The sequence below is a fragment of the Fukomys damarensis genome, unplaced genomic scaffold (assembly GCF_012274545.1).
Source record: "Fukomys damarensis isolate Sample0158 unplaced genomic scaffold, DMR_v1.0_HiC HiC_scaffold_7, whole genome shotgun sequence".
Taxonomy (NCBI): Eukaryota; Metazoa; Chordata; class Mammalia; order Rodentia; family Bathyergidae; genus Fukomys; species Fukomys damarensis.
In genome coordinates this window covers 7,220,355-7,243,278 of record NW_022900919.1, presented here as the reverse complement: position 1 = coordinate 7,243,278, position 22,924 = coordinate 7,220,355, and the positions used below count along the sequence as shown (strand labels likewise).

Sequence of the window (22,924 nt, the reverse complement as noted above, 5' to 3'; positions counted from 1 at the left end):
TCGATCGCGCGGGCCTCCTTTCCGTCCTGTTATTAGCTCGGTCCCGTGTACAGCTAAGCGGCTTTCAGGCTGGGAAGTACTCCAGTCGGTCCAGCCACGTGTTCGTGGATGTGCGTACTGATTTTGAGTCGAGCTACTCCAGGTGCGGCTGCTGTGAGCGTTCGCGTCACGTGCAAGCCTCTGTGCGCACGCGCATTTTCCCTTCCACTGGGTGAATATTTGTAATCGGGATGCTGGGTGGCAGAGGGCCTGTCCTTTTACAACTTTTAAAGAACTGCCAAACTGTTTTCATCCCTCCTGGCCTGCCTGCCTGCCTGCCTCCCTCTCTTTCTCTTTCATCTTCGCGGTGCCGTCTCACCATTTTCTTTCTTTTTCTTTTCTTTTTTTTTTTTTGGTACCGGGGATGAACTCAGGACCTTGTGCTTGCACGGCAGGTGGCAGAACCAGAGCTAAATCTCTGGCCCTCCATTTTCTCTTTCTGCCAGGATGTGTCAGGGTTCCACATCCCACCCTCCAACAGCACTTGGAATGGCAGATCTTCCTAATTTTAGGCTTTCCAACAAGCGTGTATCTCATGTGGTTTTAATTTGCATTTTCCTAACGTGGGCCTGGGAAATATACTCTCAGACGGGACTGGGGACTGGCTTCCTAGGGTGTTCAAGGAGTGAGCCACAGTCTGGTGATGGTTGGCAGCAGGGGCATCACAGGCATCCAGAGTACCCGTGGCAATGCCCGGGAGGGAGGGTAGAGATTAGTGAGCCAGTGGGTGATCTCAGGCTGAGAAACAGGTGCAAGGACAGAGCAGAGTTACAGACTGCAGGGCCTGCTGGCTGCTTCTGCTGGCCTTCGAGTGTGCACAGAGAAAAGGACAAGTCAGAGGTAGTCATGGCCCCCACGGAACCCGAAAGGAAAGCCGAAGTCCTGCTGGTCCCCATCCTCTGCAGCCAAGACCAGGTCTGACTAAGGGCCGCAGAGAAAGGTGAGCCTTGAGATCCCTGTCTCAGCCCCCACCAGCTGTCTCCTGCGGAAACGCCTCCCGGTGACTGCACCTAGGCAGCTCCCTCCACCGGACATCCATCCACAGCCTCGCTGCAAGGTTCCTGTGGTCTCAGGCCACGGAAAAGCTGGATCCCAACCTGTCACTGACGAGTAGGCACAAGGAGGTCTATATCCACCCACACTGGCTGGAGGCAGGGAGGGTAATGGTGGGGACTCCGCGGTGTCAGGAGACCAGACTTAGGAAAAGAGAGTTCAGGTTTACCGTGTTGCCAAGAATGCCTAGCAATGGTGCTCATTCTGCAGCTTCTAGGGTAACCTTCTGGGGCAAGAATGGGGGTGGAGCCTGGCGGATAAAGAGGGGAAAACAAATTATCCATCATGGTCCATCCCCCCTCCTCCTCCAGGTACCACTGTGCTAGTAGCATTGTGACAAAGTACCTGACATAAACAATTTCAAGAAAAGGGGTTTAATTTGGCTCATGGTTTCGGAGGTTTCAGTCCACGGTCAGCTGGCTTATACTTTAGGCCTGTGCTAAGCAAGAGCATCATGGCAGATGGTGTGGCAGAGTGAAAGGGAAAGAGCCAGAGAAGGGGCCAGGGCCCAGACGTAGCCCCCAAGGAGCCACTCGTGTCAACTAGGCCCCACTTCCTAAGTCTCTGTTACCTCCCGATAATGTCATCAAATTATGATCTCCCCAATGCGTGAGCCACTGATGGAGGCACAGCCACCCAGCTCACAGCACACGAATGTCAATGTCGGGAGGACATCAAGGTCTCAGCCGTGGGGCCAGGCTGCTGAGGAATGCCATGCCCCCTTGCCCGCACCTCAGAAAGCTTTGCTCAGGCAATGTCCCCGGAGCCATCTCCTGTCATTAGGTGTTGACTGGGCCCTGCTCACTCTGAAGCTTTGGAGAAGCGTCCTTCCTTGCCTGGATTTGCACTCCTGGTGGCCTATTACACCAACCTTTGCCTCTCTCTCGACGTGGCTGTTCCCTCAGCATCTGTGTCTCTTTTCTTCTAAGTACACTAAGCCCGCTACACCAAACTCATGTACGGAGCCTTAACTCCTAGTACCTCTGAATGTGACCAGACTTGGTGACAGGGTCTTGAAAGGACAGAAGGCCATTGGGGTGGGCCCTAACCCAGTCTCACTGGTGCCCCCAGAGATGGCCCGCAGTAGACAGCCACTCACAGAGACACAGCGAGAGGGCCCAGCATGTTTGGACCTCACTGTCCTCCCACCAGTGTCCTTCGGTGCCTCCCGTTGGCCGAGTCCAGCCGGAAGCTGGAACCGTGGGGGTGTGCGGATACTTGCAAATATCCACCTCTGTCAGGTGGCCCTGGCCACATCAGTCCTTTCTCCGTGCTCTCATAACTGTTCTCAGGCCGGCGGGACATCCAAGGCTTGCCACCACGGCAGCCAACCGGGGACGATCCCGCGCCTAAACCCTGCCCGCACACGTGCAGACAGCTCCTTTGTTAAACGCTCCTGTCACCAGCGTGTCCTGCTGTGACCCCGGCTGACCGGGGTCATGCTGGGGTGGAGACGGAGTGTGCTGGTCAGAGCAGGACTCGGCACCACTGCTACGCAATCCTCCCCACTGTCAATCTGGGGGATGATCCTGAGGCATGGAATGGGGAGACCCACAGGCTGCAGGGGTTCACCCGGCAGGATCTCCATTCACGAGGATGTGCACTAATTCCGCCAACACCACCAGTTTCCTGTGCTCTGTGTGTTTACACCCTCGCATTGTGCCTGTATGGCTCCTCTCATTGAGTTTGGGATTCTCCCTGTAGCTCTTTCTGAGGAGAGGCCTGACGAATAGTTTCCGGTCAGTGAACTGTGACAACCTGGGAGGCACCTGGACCTGGAAAGGCCTGACAGTTCCTGGAACAGAGCTGTCACGGTTGGCCGGTGAAGATGTCGCCTGCTGCCACACAAGGGAAGCTGCAGGGCCCAGGCCCTCCTGCCAAGCTGCTGGCTGACCACAGACACGGGTGCAGGAGCGGCCAAGATCTACAGAGCCAAGCCCAGCAGAGTCTGGACAAACAGTCATTGTAAGTCATTTGAAGTGGTTTGGAATGCCGAAGCTGATGGACACGTTTTCCAAATCAGAGGTCCCTCTGGCAGCTCACTTCCATGACAAGCCCTTTTCTGTTACAGGGCTTCCAGGAGGCTTTCTTATGGTAGGGAGGGTCTGAAGTGAAATTTAGGGTTGGAGCAGCTGTGTAGGCTACATTAGCATCTGCAGAAACTGACTTCAGAAGCATGTCAGGCAGCCTTGTAGCCTTCAGGATGCTGAAAAGGCAGCACAGGGCCAGTAGTTTCCCTGTGTTTCTCCCAGTACTAAGTGGACCCCAAAGAGGACTATAAAAGCTATGAAGGAGCCTGTCAGGAAAGCGACAAATATTGAACACCGATTCTCCCAGTTTGCAACTGTAATGGACCGATGTTTGTCCCACCCCAGCTCCTCCAGTTGGACGTTGGAATCCCCTCCCCCAGTGTGATGGCTTCAGGAAGTGTGGCCTCTGGGCCGTGACATCATGAGGGTGCAGCTCTCGAGTGGGGATTAGACTCTCACCAAGACTCCAGGGATACTGTATACCTAAAATGTACCAATAAACTCAATTAAAAAAAACAAAACAAAACTCCAGGGAGCTCTGTCTGCATGCATGGAACCAAGGGAGTCGCCGTCCATACCCTGGAAGAAATGACAACTCTTGACATCTTCACCTTGGACTTCCGGCCTCCAGAAGCATGAGAGACACATTTCTGTGGCTTTTAAGACTCCTATCGGCTACTTTGTCACAGCAGCTAAGCTAGAGGTTAGTTCATTCTCCAGTGTACCCTAACTTTTCTACCTCCTACATCCCATCAAAGCAGAGTCTGCGGCTACAGAATACAGGTCCGAGTCAGAGCCCTTCTTTCTGCCGTCCAGGTCTTCCTTCTGTGCTGCCATCACGGTCCTTCCTGTCTGTTCCCATGGTGGGCAGGGGCCGGGTCTGCTCAAGTCTTGTATCCCAGAGCACATTGCCCTGTCCTTCCCTGAGTTCTGAGGCAGCACCTGGGCTGGGATTTTATCTCGAGCCATTAACACCCGCTGGAAGAGCACTGATGCATCTGTAGGACCCACACGTCAAGGGGCAGTAGGGTGGTGACTAAGACCCTCTTGCCTGTCCTGGCTCGAGGCGGCAGGGCTCTCTCAGTACCGGGCAGCTCTAGGTGTCCAGGGTGCATTTGCAGGCTTGGGGCAGGGGAGAGAAACAAGTATGAAGCGTGATGCTCCTAGCACAGATGGAGAACAGGGTGCTGAGCACAGAGGTCACCCGACCCGGCCCACAGATTTCCTGAAGATGCAGAGCCTTGGGCTGGGGTCCTCTCCGCCCCTGGGTGAGACCAGGAGTGATGGCAGGGAAGACAATGGGTCCGAAGACCGAGCTCTGGCAACACTGGCAGTTGGAGGTCAGAATTGTGAGAAAAAAAGCAGCCAGAGGAATGGCCAGAAAGACAGGGAAAAACCCGGCACCTAGACAGTCCTGAAGTGCAGGGCACAGTGCTGTTATCACAAAGGATGCTGACACAGATAAGCACCCGGTCCAGACTTCCCACAGGCGATCTCAGGGACAGCTTTAGTGGACTGGATTTAACAGCAGGCGGAGGAGGAGAAATAGGAGAACGAAGAACAGTTTTGCAGGAGCTGACTAGAGACCTCAGACAGAATGGGCAGGGGTGTGGGCAGTCAGGGAGTAAAATCCAGTGTGTGATGTTACAGGAGAGGGGGATGCTGCAGAGGGCGGGTGTACAGAATGTGTTGAGTGCTGCCAAACCAAGAGACCAAAGCCCTTGCAGATGACATCTAATGGCCCAGGAGGAACTCGGCACTGAGGAGAAAACTCAAGGATCACACTGCAGGAAGGAGCTCCCACAGGGGCCCGGGCCCTGCGTACTTCAGGACAGTGCTGCTTCAGGACCCCATGAGGAGGAGCAGTGGAGATAGCACAGAAAGGGCAGACATGCCCACTGAAGGCTCCTTCTACTCAAGCCATGTGGCCAAGGACACAGCTACCTGCGTCCACTGAAGATCTGTGAGTCTGTCCAACAACGTGCTACTGCTGCTCTATGATCAGGGTGGACTGGGCACGTGGTCAGCTCCAAACTCCCGAGCTGCTGGGCCTTGATGATGCACACCCTTTAATGCCAGCATGCAGGAGGTGGGAGGATCACTGTGAGTCCGAGGCCAGGGTGCACTACATAGTGAGACCCCATGCATCTGTCACTTCAGTTCCAGGACACGTTCTGGTCCCAGGTGGACAAGGCAGAGTGCAGCCTGGGATTCAAGATGGTTCTGGGGCACATGGTGGAACACAGGCTGGGACACCACAGTCAATAGCTGGGTGCAGAAACTTACCCTGTGTAGCACAGCATGTTGCTCCTCCACCCTAGCGCTCTTTTTAACAGGCTGCTCACTTGACACAAATAAAACCAAAGAAACAGAACATTTACCCAAAATGAGGGAATTGTTAGCAAGGAAAAGCTTACATCAAACTTCTAGCTTTGCCTGCTCTTAGCAGACTTAGGGATCACTACATTTGGAGGCCACACAGCTGCGAAGTACATCAGTAATTTCCCACTGGTTCTGCTGTGGGTAACTGATGTATGGGTTACGATGGTGACAGCTGCCTAGATTACTGCTCAAGGACCTGAGGCCACTCTGGCTAGGGACTTGGGCTCCACTTGGGCCTACGAGTATGGGTGACTGGAACAGGCTAAAAGGCTTGACATCCTTGGTTTCATACTGTGTCCATCTCCTCTGCTGTCCCATAAGCTCTGCGCTCTGTGTGGAAGCAGTTTTTCTGTCTCCTCTTTTTCCCATCCCAACCATGTTCCTTTAGCAGCTGTAGCAACCCAAGCCCCAAAGAATGTTCAGCACTACTGTAAAACCTACATGCACAAGGCTGGGATGTTCTGTGCAGAACAATGGTGCCAACAACACAAAAACTTAACAGCTTCTAGGACATGCTGACCACAGACAGATGGTGGGCCAAGTCTTGCATAAGAAGAAACATCTGCAACCACTTCCTTGTTTCCTAGACTTCAGCCTGCCCCGGGAAATCAACACAAGCGGGCTTCTCCCTTTGGAAACCTGGGTCTCCAGGTCAAGACTGGCTCCTTCAGATGTGGTCCCCTCCCCCAGTAAAGAGCCTGCCTGCGCATGGGATGGTGGTACTGGCACAGTCTCATCTCACTACTTCTATACCCAAGATCCTGACTTCCAGTGCCAGTGGGAAATAGTTCCTGTCACTCCAGTTCAGTTCTTTCTTTTCGAGGGACTCACTTTTTGGCCTTCATGTTTCTGCCTCTAATTCCTCCTTCTAGAGTTAACATCTCCCTTTTTTGGAAACTGTCGTCCAACCCTCTGACCTGCTTACTGCCATGGCCTATCACCATTTCTAGGTGACGACTGTTTCATTAATCAGGCCAAGCTCCCCACTTGGCAGACAAAAACACAAGGATGAAATGGACAGAGCAACTGAGCCTTGGGCTGGTTACCTGAAAAACAAAGGGCTGCTCTGCTATGTAGAGAACCCTGATCAGAGCCCTTCTACTTATAAATGTATAACTGTGCCAGGCATGGTGGTGCACACCTGTGATCCCAGCCCTCAGGACAAGGCAAGAGGTTCACCAAGAGTTTGAGGCCTGCTTGGGGTACATAGCAAGACCCTGTCTCTAAATAAATAAACAAATAAGTGAACAAACAAATAAATGAATAAATGGATGAATGAATGTACAGCTGACAGTCATTAATGGAACTCAAATCTCTCCAGTTTTGGAGTCTTCATCTTTTTGATTTGTTTTTGCAGTACTGGGGATTGAACTGAAGGCCTCCGGACTGAGCCACATCCCAGCCCCACTTTTTATTGTGAGACAGAATCTCCCTAAGTTGCTGAATCACACAGGATGGGCTCAAACTTGTAATCCTCCTGCTTCAGTCTCCCAAGTGCAGTCTTAATCTTTAAGCCCCTATTTGTCAATTACTGCTCTCTAAGTGCCCTGTTTCCACTCCCTTCCCCTCCCCTCTCCAAATTACCAGACTGTGTTTTTTCCTTCATATGCCAAAAGACAAGCAGAGAATATTCTACCTGCACCAGATACTCAATAAACATTGAGTAACTTATCTGAGACCATACCAGAGTAGTTGTCCTGCAAAGCTGCACTATTTACAAATTTAATTTTGATCCTGTTCATGGCTGACTGTACAGCAGGAGTCCACAACTTACAGCATGCAGATCAAATCAATCCATGAGCTAAAAATCTTTTTAAAAAGACCAAAACAAAACAAAACAAAAAACAAAGAAAAAGCAAAACCAAAAGAGTACAGAGATCAGATACGGTCAGTGAAGTCTGAAATAGGACTTTGTCTTTGTCACTTTCTCACTGCTGGGACTCAATGCCCAACACTAACAAATTAAAGGAGAGGTTTATTTTAGCTCGTAATCATTGCAGAGGTTTCAGCCAGCAGTTGGCTGGCTCCAGGGCAGAGTGGGATGGTGGGTGGCAAGGTAGAAGTTGCCCAGGGCAAGTTGCTCTTGGCAGGGCAGCCAGAAGCCAAGCACGAAGGGAGGAGCTGGGAAGGGAGACAGACAGACAGGTCTCTCCCCCAGGCCCAACGAGTCTGCTGTCCGTCCCCATCCCAAGCCCACCTCTGGGTACCTGAGGCTTTGGTGGGACACCAGATGTAAACCATTGCAAGAACACAAGCCATGGGTGGAGGCACAATGAGATGACCCCAGGGCTCTTAGAAACCCGGAAGCCAGAGGTGTCTTTATCCTATTAATTCGGTAACTAAACTCTGGGTGACTGATTTTGTATATCGACCCCAGGGAATCTGCCAGCTTTTCAGACTGGGGTGGCTGTCTGCCCCCTTGCCATGCTCATTTCCAATGAAGAAGAATAAGTAAAGCAACAGTAACAGCTACAGGTTATGAGTGATAAAAAGGTGTTTAATGTCCAACTGCCAAGTCAAGCTCACAAAGAAATTTCCTTAAATTTAATAAAGATGCTAAAAATGTTATGTGCTGTTTTTAATATTTACAATTTCATTTTTACAAAGTTCTATACATAAAAATAGATATACAGAAACAAACCCCGTCAACTGTCTGCATCAGTAATCCTCACTGGTGGGCTCACCGTTTATAAGGAAGACATCATTCAACACGACTTGTCACAGAGACTGTCCCACAGCCAACGGCTTCTAGTGTCAAGAGAGGCCTCTGTCTACCAGCGACGCCTGTGACCACTAGCTCTAAATGGAGTGTGAGTGAGGGGCAGTGCTGACCACCCCTGCTCACCGGAGGCCACGGTTAAGAAGGCCTCCCCTTGGCTCGTCACTGTGAAAAGCGTGCGTAAGGCAATTGAGCTGAGGGTTCAGGTTCACCTTGCTAGTGCCAAAAGAGACACTAACAAGGAGCTTAGCCTCACCCACCGGACGACGGGCCTCTGCGTCCAGGTCTCCAGGAGCAGGCTCCGCCTCCTTCACCCGTCAAAGGGTTGTAACCTGGGACAACAGAAAGGAAGCAAAACTATAGTCAGGAGCCTGATATGCAAAGCACTGCAAAGATAAAGTCTGTTCTCATGGATGCTTTCAAAATACCTTTTTTGCCTTCCTAAAAAGTGTAAAAATTACTTTCTATAGTGTTTGAATTGACTTTCTGGAAGGGAGGAAGGATGCCATTCGGCTTCTAACTCCTAACTCACCAAAACATGTAAAAAACAGCCCCAAACCCTCTCAGAGCTGGGCTGGGGAGTGCATGCCTGGAATCACAGCACTGAGGATGCTGAGGAAGGAGGAACGCCACGGTCAAGCCCAACATGGCTACAGAGATCAAGGCCACCTGGACCTTGTCTCAAACAGCAAGCAGACAAAACCCTGTTACGATGACGGGGCTGAAGTACAGAAAGTTCCAACTGCAGCGCATACAAAAGAAATACATGCTCAAATAAGGCCGTTCAAGCTATAGAGAACAGATTTTTAAAAACCAAAGCACAAGCCGCCACTTCTCGCAGTCAGAACCGGGTCACCGTGTCCATCCTCCCACTCTCCCTCCTCAGTCAGCTCCCCTGCTGGCTGGAATGCTCCGGGTCTACCGCCCGCCAGACCTAAGTGAGTTGCTTCTGCTCCTTACTTGCTGTGGAATCTGCGGGCAATATATCTCTGTGCCTCAGTGTCCTTACTTGTAAAAACAGCTTGGTCAAAGGCCCTGGAGCCGGGCCTGTGGACACCAAAGGAGGCTGTGTACACGGGCGTGTCATCCATTTTCTCCAATTCCACTCCTCTCTTAAACGTCTCCACTATGTGTCTGAGAATAGGTTTCCAGCCTCGGGAGGTTCTCAAAGAGCCATTTCCCTCCAGCCAGACAGCCAGGTTTGGGTTCTGGATTAGAGCTCAGCCCTAAGCCAAGTCTGTAGCCACGCTGCCTAAACCCACTTCTTAGCCGCCCCTCATCGCCCGAGGTGTCATCCCAGAGCCAGGTCCAGAGTGCTTACCTGTGATACCTGCGCTCTGGGAGGCCGAGAGAGAAATCAAAAGTTTGAGCCTCTCCTGAGCAACTTAGTAAGACTCTGTCTTAAAATAAAAAATAATAAAAAAAGGGATGTGGATGTAGCTTGTTAAGAAGGCCTAGGGCTCAATTCCTACTACTGCTAAACAAAAACAAAAGCAAAAACTAAGACATCACCCAGGCCCTCACCATGCCCCTGTCCTCCATGGAGGAAACGAGGCCCTCAGTGAACAGTGTTCTGGCAGGTTTGCTCTCTCCTCAGCCCTGACGGGGCCCCTCACCAGAATCACCAAGTATTACTGATCTCCACTTCTCAGCCCCATCTTCCCAAACAGCTCTGACCCACCTCAAGCACAGAATGCAGACAGACGCCGCAGTGTCGCCCAGGCTGTCTGGACTGGGTGGTAGGCAGGAAAAGCTCAGGTGAACATCTGCATGTATCCTTGGGAGTTACTGACAGGACCCACCCGGGGTCCCAGCCCTGCCACGCCTCTGCCAGAGGGCAGACTCTGCTCCCTGGAACTCCCTGCTCACAGCCACAGTGAGATGGAGATCGGGAGGGAATATTCCACCCAAGTGCAGTCAACCTCGCTGCTCAAGGGGGCCTAGGTGGCACTCTGCCTGATTTACACTGAAACGAAGAAAGAGCACCTTGCTTTACTGAGACTCTAAACGCCTGACATCACTGGGTGCTTACCACTTCCCCTCAAGGGCTTCCTGTCAGATTTCCGCTTCGGGATGACAGATGAAGTGGAAGGCCCAGGACTGTCATCCTCCTGTTTAGAAGATAAACAAGGTTAACCCTTTGGTGCCTAGTGATCCATCTCTGGAATGCCCAGAACAATGAAACATAAGGAAATGTTCTTAAATTCTTGTTCCTTTTCTAGTAATATATATGACTTTCCTGCAAAACTTCAAGAAACATCAATCTTTGGCACAGAGTCATTCAGAATCAATTACAATGCTTTACTTCAGCCTGGGGGTAGAACCTGGTGCCAGAGTGTTTGACTACCATGTGGAAGATCCTGCCCATCTTCAACACCCAGCACCAGAAACAAAACAAAACAAAATTCTACTAGACAAATCTTCATACACTGGAAAATGTCTGCTAGTCAAACTGGTTACCTGAGGTTTTCTTGCATTTTGCTTGTAACTTTTGCCTTCCTGCATGCTGTCCCACATTTCAATCTTCTGTCTTCTTTTCTCTTCTTCAAGCTGAGAAAGAATCACAAGTTATACAGAAAGAACTCATTCACTGCCACCTTTCTCCAAGAAAATGCTAATTCTGAGAATTTTTACTTTAAACATCTTTCAAAAACCTTTGCCCGACTGCCTGGACTCTGGGTGGGCAGCAGGAGATGGGTGAGGGCGCGGGGCCAGCCGCCGGGGCTCTGCCGGGGGAAGTGACTCAGGACCCATGGAGGAAGGGCCCACAGGAGACTGGGCGGGAGGAACCTGGGGAATGGGTGACTCTGAGCAGAGAGCTGGGGACAGGACTCCCCCAGACCCGGCGGAACAGTGTCCTGACATCTGGGCCCGGCGGGGAGATCGGCATCCTGCCCCTGGGGAGTAGGGAGGAGCCGAGTCCTCAGCTGTGCAAACCCGAGGAGGTCCCACGAGGCCCTCCGGAGAGGGGTGGCCAGGCCCCCACTGTGCGGGTCCTGCCAGCCTGCCCGGAGCCCAATGCAGAAACCTGCTGCAACAAAGAGGCGACCGTGGGTGCCCCTAGCAGCCGGCAGCGGTGGAGTGGGTGGGCGGGCGAAAGGGAGGGGAGGGGTGGCAGACGCCAGGCCAACTCGTGGGAAGACTGCGCGGCAGCAGAAGTTCTTTGCTGCAGCCATCTGGGCAGAGTGAGGACGTCGCTGCTGCAGCCACTACACTCCTGGCCCCTTGGCCTCCGCCGATTTGCCTTAAACTCCCTAAAATCTCCATAGCCCTGGTTCCCACGGCAGCCCTCCGTAAGCGACTGAAACGGTGGGCATCAGAGATTGGCAGCCCTTTTAGAAATAACAACTGCTGTCTTGATAAGGAGACAGAAAAGTATCAACCAGCCAACAATCCCCAAAAGAGTTATGGTCTGAGGACGTTTTTGTGCCCAGACATAGCAGCTATGTCCTGCAGCTGCTAAACAACTGAAAAGAACGGGCTTCCTCTGACTGCTGCACTGCAATTGATGACAGTCACTTCCAAGCACACAAAGCCGTGCCAGCTGCCTGAAGCTCCTATTTCAGAATGTTCTTCATGCACCATGAGCATAGTACTGCACAACTGAATCTCAGCAACACGAAAATCAGCGCTGGGTGTTTTGATCTCATTCTGCAGTTTATGTATTTAGGAAAAATCATGACAGCTCCTCCAGGTTTGAGCAGCTTAAAGTGGCAGTGAATTACCTACAGCTGTACAATGTTCCGACTGCTCAGAAGACACACAAGATGCAGACGGTTCTAGTTCAAATGTACCTCTTCTGCTTCTAGCAAACAGAACACCAGAATGGTATCGGGATAAGAATGTATGAAGACACGGTGGTAGAAATGGCAGTGAAGCCAAAAGGTGGTGTGCAGAGCCAAGTTCAACAGTAAACACACCTCATAATAGAGCCAGATGAAGAATCTTTACAATTAAGTAATTTTCCCAAAATACTATTTGATGTATGTAAAAAAAGCTGCGTCCAAATTATCTGCTCCAAAAGAAAGGGTGTCACGACGCTTTGGATGGAGTTTTACCTGTGACAGCTGTGGATCTGGCTGTGAAAAATAATCAGATGAACACGTACTGACCTGTACTAACAGACATTCGTACCAAAACACAAGACCTCACTACCGAATAGTAGAGATTAGAGATGCAAAAGACAGTAACATCAAAGCTGCGTTTGGCGAAGAGGGTTCGTCTAAAACATTTTCTGCACAGGCAGACAAATACAGAGGAGACACAAGCCAAGCTCCAGACAATGCTGCTTCAGCCACTGGAAGCAGAAAAAGTAGCACAGTGGAGTCTGAACCAGCCAGTGAAGGAAAAAGCAGGGCTGCAAGGAGGAAAAGAATCATCATTAAGATGAACCTGAAGATACGCCTACAGATGAGCTTGAAGGCTTTCATATTATTAAAGTTACTGACAAAGACTGCAACGAACCCACTCATAACAATGAATTAGAAGACGAACCCGAAGAGCCACTTCATAGATTTTATGTCAGTGAAGATGTTGGCATTTTAAAAGTGGTAGGAAAACTCTAAAACCTCGGATGTCAATAAATTTTGATGAAAGAGGTACTTTAGAAAATCTAAGGCCCCCTAACAATGGCAGTCTGGTATAGGCCAGTGAAAATGCCTTGTGAGCTGTGGACTCACAATAACCTAGACAAGCACATCGAGAACATCTGTGTGTGAGGTAAATGTGGACAGATCCTTGTCAAGGGTCAGCAGCTTCAGGAACAGGCGCCGAGATGTGGAGAACCCCAAGATCTGGCAGTGAATGGGCTAGGAAACACCGAGAAGATGGAGATGGAAGAAAACGCCGATGAACAGTCTGAAGTAAGAGATACGTTTATTGAAATGCTGGATGATTTTAGGGACAGTCATTACCAAATAAACTGTATCAAAAAAAACCCAAAAAAACCCCAAACAAACAAAAAACCAAAACCTTTGCGCACATTGTCTTCCTGTTTTGTACGCTGTTAAAGAAGGCAAGATATGTCTGGGGAAAGAGTGCAGATCCTGCTCTTCTGTAACCTGCCCTATCCCACACCTTCATCACGGCAGAACTCCAGGCGTGCGGTGCTGATCCCGCACATGAATGCTCCCCACTGAGCTACACTCAGCGCAGCAGCAGGAAGAACTTAACCTCGATGCCTTAGATGAGCAGAAGGGAGCGGATTTCAGGGCTCTGGCAAGTCAAGCAGTATGGAAAGGTATGGAAAACCATCTCAGAAAATTATACTGATCAGTAAGCACCCAAGAAAGCTCCTAGCAGCACAGGCCCTCCCTATGCAGGAAGGAAATGGCTTTTCTTCCAACAGCCAAGTGGCACAACTAACCTGTACCCCAGGTGCATGTGAACCTCTCATTTCCAGTGGAATCCACACCCAAAGTACAGTTCACTCTGGCTCCAATTACACTGTGGTATCCAAGGACAGGTGACAAGACGCCTTAAACAGCACTGCCTAGGAAGTTTCTCCCTGGCACTTAAGCCCATCACTACTGAAACCAAATGTCTGTCACATCACAGTGTCTGCAAGTACAGGAGGTGAGAAGAAACCAATCTGCCCTTGACATGAAAGATGTTTCATTCTTCTCCCTGGCCATCAAGAACATTGCGGAGCCAGGGATTTAGCTCAGTGCTACCGACCCCTGCCTGGCAAGTTCGAGGTCCAGCGTTTGATCCCCAGTACCAAAAAAAAAAAAACAACAACCAAAAAACAAAATATCCCAGCACTCAGGAGGCTTAAGCAAGAAGGTTGCCAAGTTCAAAGCCAGCCTGAACTGCACAGTGAGGTGGGATTCACAAGTGAAAATCAGTAATGTTTTATGATTCTAGCAAGCAGGCCCAGGTCAGTGCGAAGGAGAGCACAAACACACTAGAACAGTTTGTCTCAAAAAGAAAACAAAAAACTTGTACCCAGTCCCTCTTCCAATTTTAGGAGGCTTGCACTACAATTTTGTTTTTGTTTTGTTTTTTGGAAGTACTGGGATTTGAGACCAGGACCTGTGGCACTGAGTTACATCCCCAGCCCTTTTTTTAATACGCTGCCAGACTAAGCTTGGATTTATAAGCCCGCTGCCTCAGCCACGCAAAGTGCTAGGTTTAAAGGCAGTGCCATCACATCCCATACTCACACCTCAATTCTGAAAATCTTTTTCAGTTTTTCTTTTGTGGTACTGGGACTGAACCCAGGCCCTTCACAATGAACTACATTCTCAGCCCTTTGCATTTTATTTGGAGACAGGCTCATGTTGCCCAGGCTGGTCTGGAATCTGGGACTCCTCCTGCCTCAGCCTCCTTGAGTGCTAGGATCATAGGTATGTACCACCATGACTGGCTTTGAAGTAATCTTTTAAGACTTTTCAGCTACAACAACAAACCAAATAATCAAGCATTGTTACTAACACACACAGCCTCAGGCTCTGAAGTCTTTGAGTAATTATTAATGGGCGGGCTGCAGTGTAGCTCACTGGCAGAATGCTTGCTGAGCTTGGGTAAGGCCCTGGGTTTGATCTCCAGCACTGAAATCAACAACAACAAAAAAACCCAACTAAAATAGAACTGTTCAAAATGATGTATGCTTCTATTTCTAACAAAGGGAACCACACCTGTGCACATACACGGGTAACATATTTCTGAAAAAACAAAAACAAAAACAAAAACTTAACACTGCACAGGATGCTTAGGTATTAAAAGTGAGGGAGCAAGGATAGAGACTTTGTTTCCATGGTGCGAGACTTTTATGTCACAATTTAATCACAAATGTTAAGTCATCATGTACGTTTTAGGTTGGTAACTGAACAAGATGGGCAGCTGACACAGGCACTCAGGCTGCTGGGACAGGTGGCTGGGGAGGGGAGGGGCCCTGTTCTGTGCTTTCCTTCTGGGCCCCAGCCAAGCTGGGCAGAGCGGGCAGAAGGATGACCTCGCAGAAACTAGAGGAGTCTCAGGAGGCTCTCATCCCTGGAAACGCCAGAGACGCAGGCGAGATCCGCACTGTGACCAAGTTCCCTGCTGCCCTACAGCTGACAGAGGCTTCCTTATGAGGGGGCGACGAGGCCTGGAAATCTCTGGAATAAAACCAGAAAGCAGAGGTCGTTTCAGTACTCAGGTCAGCTCAAAGTTAGTGACTTTGCTCCTGAAGAGTGGCATGATCCACCTAGCTACTATGGCAGTCCTTGGTTCATTCTTTCCCCTTGTCCAACCAAACTGCCTGGGAAAAAAAATCTTTCGCATTGGGCACGGTGGTGCTCGCCTGTAGTCCAGGTACTTCGGAGGCTGAGAAGGGAGGATCACCGCAAGTATGAGACCAGCCTGGGCTACACATTGAGTTCAAAGCCAGCCTGAACTACATAGCGAGACCTGCCTCCAAAAAAAAAAGAAAATAAATCCCTCCCAACTCCACACCTATCAGCACAACCCTGGCCTGAGCCCTCTGCTGCCTTCCCCTGGCGCTCCTTCAACCCACTAGCATGGGCCCTGACACCACAACAAAGCTACCGTGTCTTCCGTGTGTCCAGTGCCTCAGAGCTGGACACTCCGTCTTGTTGGATGACACTGCTGCCAGAGACCTAGAGCAGGGCTGAGGATGTAGCTCAGTGGCACAGAACCTGCCTGTCACGTGTGAGGCCCTCGTCCCACCCTGAGCGCTTCAATAACAGGCACAAGCACTTACACTCACACGCACCGTGACCCCAGTCTGTCCCTGCTGTGCTCTGGACCTTTCACCGCAGTATTACATTCACACATCCATCCTTCTCTAGGAACAGTGTATTTGCTTAATGTCACCAGCACCTAGGTAGTAGGCCCTGAAACACTTGTTAGCTCTACTGGGATAGGACCTGTCCTAGAAGTTTAAGAATAATACACACACGCTACCACCCACTGAATTTCCTCAGACCACGCAAAATAAAACCACCACATACCTGTCTTAGTTTTTCCTTATGCTTTTCAACTTGTGCATTTAGTTCTTCTTGCATTTTTAAACGAGCAGCTGCTAGAGCCTCCTGTCGTTTAACAACAACATCAGGTTCTAAAATGAGAAAAAAATGAAGTAATGTACCTTGTACAAGATAACTCTTTGAATAGCTCCACTGTAAGTATAAAGACGTATAGATGTTAGACAAAGAAAAATGTTTTTGTGTAACTTAACCACCTAAGCTATGCTTTTTACCTGTAAATAGCCACATCACCAAAAACATGTTAGAAATGCAGATTTCTGGGTTAAGTCTAGCAACTCTAATTCAGAAAGTGTGGGACAGTGGCGCTGGGACTGAAATGTAAGGGTTTGAGGGCCACGGTGAGACTCCATTGAGCAATGTGGACACCTCTCACACTCAGTCTCAGGTTGATCTGAATTTCAAAAGAAAAGCATGTAAAAGTAAAGTTTTCTGAATTTTTAGCCATTGAGTGATTAGGCCAGATTTATGTAAGAGGTAAGGACTTTAGATATTTTATCCTTGTTTGGAGTAACAAAGAAAAATCTTTGCAACTAGCATTAAAATTATAACTTTAATTTATACTTTTATCTGGTGTGTAAAAAAAGCTGTCCACCCTAATCTCAGTATATAGTGATTCAGATATATGACAATTTATATTTGTTTAATTATGCTGCTAGTCTCAATACATTTAACATTCTTTGGGGGGTGTGGTACATGCTCACAGAAAGTATAGTTAGTGGAAAGGCTGCTTTTGAGAGGGAATTTCTTTAAACAGACAATGGTTATTGGAAACCAGGTTTGATAAGTTTGTGAAAATTCAAAACGAAGCTTGTAAGAAGGCTGAGTTTATGGTCACAATATTTCCACAGATAATTCCGTAAGTAGACCCGCAAGTACAGAGAAGCTGCTAAGTTTTCATTTTGAGCCATGTAAAATTTAAAAAAATTAATTTTAATTTAATTAAAATTAAAGATATGCTTTAGGTGTGCCACACACCATCCTGTGAGCTTTCCATCTCATTAAAATCCCTGATACAAACAAATCTTGCACTGGAACGGCAGGGCATACATGCAATTTCAGCAGTCTGGGAGGCTAAAGGAGAGGACCACAGGTTCAAGCCCTGCTTGGGCAATTTTAGAGATACTTATCTCAGAATAAAACGCAAAAAATCAGGCCAGGGATTTAGCTCAGTAAAAAATGAGTTGAGGTAAAATGGTAGATAAATAGGAAGTGGGGAAGAGATTCAGATGGATCCTCAAGTTACCTATTCATTTGTTTCAAAAACATTTTAATATATATGCTAATTTAGTTCATTTAGACAATTTCTTAGTTCACTGAAGTTTTGTGCTAACATGTTTATTTTGAAGATAGCAATACACAGTGTATTAACTATTGTTTTTCCTCATTATTGTGTTATAAAATCTTTTTTCATAAAAAATAAAAAACCAGGCTAGGGATGTAGCTCAGTCCAAAGGCCCTGAGTTTGATCTCCAGTACCACCAAAAATAAAAATAAAAATTTCACATGCACCAGAACCAACTCCAGATGCACAAAAGGCACTTCTATACAATAAGCATCATATACTCATTATTCTTTGGGGTTTTTTTTTGTTTTTTGGAGACAGGGTCTTGCTGCATAGAACAGAGTGGCCTTGAACTTACTATGTAGTCCTCAAACTCCTGGTAATGCTTCCGTCTCAGCCAGCCTCACACACTCATTACTATTAACAGGCTAACTTTTAAATATCAAAAGCAGTAGGTGTAAATAACTGTCTCATGTCTGTTACCAGGCACTAACCTACAGCAGCAGCCTCAGCTCGGTCTAGCTGCCTCTGCCTCAAGGCCCTCAGCCGGATGTAAAGCTTCTGAACGACCACGTAGAGGAGGATACAGCTGAAGAGAATGTACCAGCCATAGGTGGCCAGCAGCGAGCCCACTGAAAAGAAGAAAACAATTAAGACTTAAAAAATGTCATTTTTCCATAAAACTCCGCATGGACAAGTGTAGCTCTTCCATGTAGTTAAGACAGGGGAAGAAACTCATATCTGACAATTCGAGAATCAATGGGCAGGGAGACTTCAAACAACCGCGGAGTCAGAGTGGGGCAGATCCGGAGGGCGCAGCACACAGCGGCCGGGCTTTGAAGGATGAAGATCTCATCCAACCCAGAAAGGCAAGGCCTTTCAGACCTAGGGACTCACACACAAAAGACAGAGCGGAGGTTCAGGACTGTGATGGGAGGGGGCGAGGGGTCACCGGGGACCCGGCTAGGGCCGAGAGATTCCGGCAACTGCAAGAAGGGCTCGCTGAGCAAAGTAAAGGAACCCAGCAAACGAGGTCGGCTTCCCACAGCCTCGACTCGAGATTCGGGCCCGCAGTCCAAGCCTGCGCGCAGTGTCAACGCCCTTCTGCCGGCCAGGCCTCCCCGGCCCAAGCTGGGCGTGGAGAGCAGGACCCACCCAACATGGCGGCGCTCGGGGAGCCGGGGGCGCGCACCCCACTGCCCCGTGGCCCGCGGCGACTCACCTGTGACGTGCAAGAAGCGGAGCCCCTCTGTCTCCAGGGCCGGCCGCGCGGACAGCAGCTCCCCATCCCGCTCCATGGAAGCCACGGCCGCCCGCACTGCAGCGTCACCTAAAGTGCACATCCGGCCCTTCTCTACGTACACGTGGCGCTCCCGGACACGGCCATCCTGACCAATCGCAGCTCGATCCTGCCCAGACACTTGGCCAATCACAGGGTGGGTGTGGCCAAGGGGCAGGGCGGGAGAGGCCGAGGCGGAGGCGTGGGTTTACTCCCTCTGGCCTGGGCAGGTGCTGACCTCGGTGAAGGGGAGTAACTATCCTCTTTCACCATGTAATTACTGAATTTTTGTGATCGTGGGACACAGAGGTCAAGGATGCTAGGGCCTGGGCCGCCCTGAGATGGAGTTTACATCCACACTGTTGCCCCATGCCTATTGGCCAATGGGGCGATTGCAAGCCAGGAAAGGCATCAGCTAAAATCCGGCCTCACACAGGTGTAAATGAGCAATTTCCTACACTACTTTTAGGCCAAGAGTCTCCACTGACTCTCAAGGACTGTACACGGTCCTCATCAAGGGCTCCCAGTACTGTCTTCAGAAAACAATAAAAGAGAAGATTGCTATGGTACCTGGAACTCAAGCAGCTTAATCCCCAAAATTTTAGGTAATGGTATTAGGAAATTGTAAACTTAATCTGACTAGGTGCTTAGAGGCAGTACAGCCTTTGGGAAATAATTAGATTAGATTAGATAATTAGGATGGAGCCCTCAAAGAGATACCATTGATAAAGATAGAATCTCGGCTGCCAGTTACAGCCAACATGGGCTCTTGCCAGAGCCTGCCTCATGCTATTTGACTCTCAGCCTCCAAAATGGAACTAAATAGGCTTCTTTATTTCATAAAGTTAGCCTGACTTGGGTATTTTGTTATAGTAATAGCAAATACAGAGATTCCTATTGGAGGACTGGAGCTCACGGATCATCGCAAGAATATCTTGAAACTTCTTTAACAGCCATTTTGTAAATGGATTCAATCAAATCAGGACATTGAGGACTGGTCAAATAATACTGTGACGATAACTGTCAATTTGATGAGTTTACAAAGAAGTTTTATTTCCTTGATAATTTTCTTCTTATTTTCAAAAACAACGAATACACGCCACTGCTCCTTTTCAGTGTGTACTGGGGATTGAACTCGGCTTGACACATGGTAGCGAAGCACTTTACCGCTGGGCTATGTTCCCAGCCATCTTATTTTGATAGGGTCTCCCTAAAGTTGCCCAGACTGGCCTATTTGTGACCCATCTACCTCAGCTTTGAGTAGCTGTGATTACAAATGTGAGCCATTGTGCCTGGCTAGTCACTCCTTTTATAAATTTTTTTTTTTTTTTTTTTTTTTTTGTCCTGGAGTTTCACCTCAGGGACTCATTTGCTCTACTATAGAGCTACATCTTTAGCTCCAACTATGCTTTGCTTTAAGGTGCCTTCTTGCTTGCTCTGCCATCTTGTAGGAATTCAATGTGATTTCTTGGGATTATATTTCCAATGCTTGGTCTGAGAGCAGCTTTAAATGTAAACTGCATGCAAATGATAAACTAGTCAGGATGAGCAGGGTTGCCTCACCACTATTAGCTGTCTAGCACATTAGTATACTGTGCTAGGATCACTGTTTATGGAAGCAGTTGTTTAGGGCCTCTCCTTTCTCTCAAGGAGTAGAAAAGGGATCACAGTACAATTTTTCAATGCTTTGGGAGCAGTTTTTTTGTTTTGTTTTTGACAGGGTATCGCTATGTAGTTCAGGCAGGCCTTAAACTCGTGATCCTCCTGCCTCCGCCTCCCAAATGTTGGCATCACTGCTGTGTGCCATCATGCCAAGTGGGAGCAGTTTTGTTTTTATATATACTTAACAGGATTTATTACCTGGGTTGAAAAGCTAATGTTTAACAGCTCCCTGCCTTAATAAGAGGTTTCAGATTAGACATGAAAGCTTCCAGTATGTTACAATGAATACCTTTTTAGAGTTCATGGTGTAGCTCAGGAATTATAGTAGCTATGGGATGATTTACACTGCAGATTTGCTGTTGCTTTCGTGCCATTATCAATGAATTAACATAAAAATGCCAAAATGCTACATGCGGTTAAATGGGGGAAGAGAGTTTCCTTTATTTGCTGGTTTCCATCCTGCTCTGTAATGTCTTATAATCATTTAGACAGTGAATTGTGACATTTAATTTCTCATTTTAAAAAGAATGGGCTTCAAATATAGCTGACGTAAAGTGCTTGCCTCCCATCCAATAGGGTCTTAGGTTTGAACACACACACATACACACACACACACAATCCTTTCCACTCAGGACTTTGCAATATAAAAGGGGAACTAGCATCAATTCATGAAAATAATTTGCTTTAAACAAATACAAAAAAGCACCTTTGTTTACTATTGGGAACTACAGTGTGTGCATGTGTACCAGGATGAACCAAGTACAGTGAACTGAGCGGTGAATTTCCATTTCACTTCCTAGCACAGAGCCCTTCGCGTTTCACTGGTAGAAGCTTTTCATTCTTCCTCACCAGGCTTATGTTACCTTTGTCCCCTTAGTCAGATGACATTTAGCTTATCTAGAACTGTCAGGTTATTCTAGCAATTTGCTCAATACCATTGCTCAGATGTCATTTGTAAAAATAAGACAAAGGTGGACAGTAACCTGAATGTCTGTCATTGACCATGTAGACGAAACTGATTGTCCCCAATTAGTCACACCTGAACTTTCCATCTGGCCAGGTGGCTTGCTTCGCTTAATGCCAAGTGTGCAGAATAAACGGAGGTTGTCAGCAGGCGGGGGTTGTAGTTCTGTAGCACTGGCTTAGTGTGCACAAGGACCTGAGTCTGATCCCTACCATGACAGAAACAATTTTTAAAAAAAATATATTGCAATTTTCAGTGGCTACTGGTAAGCTGCTCTCACCTTTTCACAGAAGTATATGCAACAAGATGGGATTAAGCGTATGAGCAGCTAAAGGAGATCAGTGATGGTAAAAGACCAATAGCATTTCTTAAACAAGAGTAACCCCAAGGCCCTATCCCTTCAACTGACATTCTTGTAGACGCCCAAAGCAACCTTTAAATGCTATTAATCATGTACATACATTAGATAAAATCACTCCTAAATTTATGGATCTTAGACCCTCAAAACCAGGGCATTTATCAGTTGTGTATGAACACTACAATACTGAAATCACTGTCTTATTCTTGTGGGTATAACTGTCACTGGCACATAATTTCTTCTATAACATGACAGAAGTTAGTCTGAATGATTCATGTCCTACACAACTTTTGGACTTCCAGGAAGTATCAGGTTAGGATAAATCCAATTGTTTTGGTTGGGAGACATGTAGCTGGAAGTTCAGCTGTGAGCACCGCAAGCCCTCTTTCCTGTGGTCAACTTTGTAAAATCGAGACAATTCTGTACATAGTAATACTGTACATAATGTTAAACAAGATCCCATTTGGCCTTTTCTCACCTGAGGTTTTTTTTTTTTCCTTGGTGGTCCTGGGGATTGAACTCAGGGCTTTCACACTGAGCTACATCCCTGACCCCACTTTTGAGACAAGATCTTGCTTGAATTTGCCCCACAGTGCTGCCATTACAGGTGTGCATCACACCTGGCTTCGCCCAGCCAGTTTACCAGTCCAGATTAATTGAGGGAAATGCTCAGAAGTCTCATTCCTTGCTAGGTATTACAGCGTGGTTTAGGTCAGGGACTCAAAGTAAGGTACTCCTAGATAAGGAATGATTAAGAGGAAAGTGACTTAGGGCATCAGTACCTAGTCACCTGTCTTCACTGAGGCTTCTGACCAGCCAGTCCCACCCAGTAGGGTGGCTCATAAATGATGGAACAAAGCCTCCCGAATAATGAAGAAAGTAGCCTCCCTGGATCTGAACTGGGAAAAAGAAAAATGCAATTTTTCTCCCTAGGGCTAGGGATTAAACCCAGGATTTACACTGAGCTACACCCCCAGCCAAAAGCAGAACCACTTTTAGTCATCCTGTCCTCAGAAACAGAGGGAAAAAACATTGATAAAAGAAGGGAAAAAAAGGAAACAAAGCTTTTGTAAGGGGGGTGGGTTGAAGGGAGAGAAGGCGAATGGGAGAAAAAGAGGAATCAAAATATATCATGTACAGGTACAAACTCTCTGATGAATGTGAT

The 22,924-nt window shown here is 48.1% G+C and overlaps 1 protein-coding gene and 1 pseudogene across 1 annotated transcript; one reads left to right on the top strand and one right to left on the bottom strand.

Moving 5' to 3' along the window:
* Positions 1-8,162: 8,162 nt before the first annotated feature.
* Positions 8,163-18,863, bottom strand: Selenos (selenoprotein S). Its single transcript, XM_010611067.3, has 6 exons — positions 18,719-18,863; positions 17,991-18,128; positions 16,179-16,285; positions 10,684-10,773; positions 10,256-10,334; positions 8,163-8,555 (listed from the first exon to the last, which is right to left on the bottom strand). Exons 1-6 carry the CDS (start codon positions 18,837-18,839, stop codon positions 8,476-8,478), a joined length of 615 nt encoding a protein of 204 aa, XP_010609369.1. The 5' UTR covers positions 18,840-18,863; the 3' UTR covers positions 8,163-8,475.
* Positions 10,917-15,299, top strand: LOC104853199 (annotated as a pseudogene).
* Positions 18,864-22,924: the final 4,061 nt, after the last annotated feature.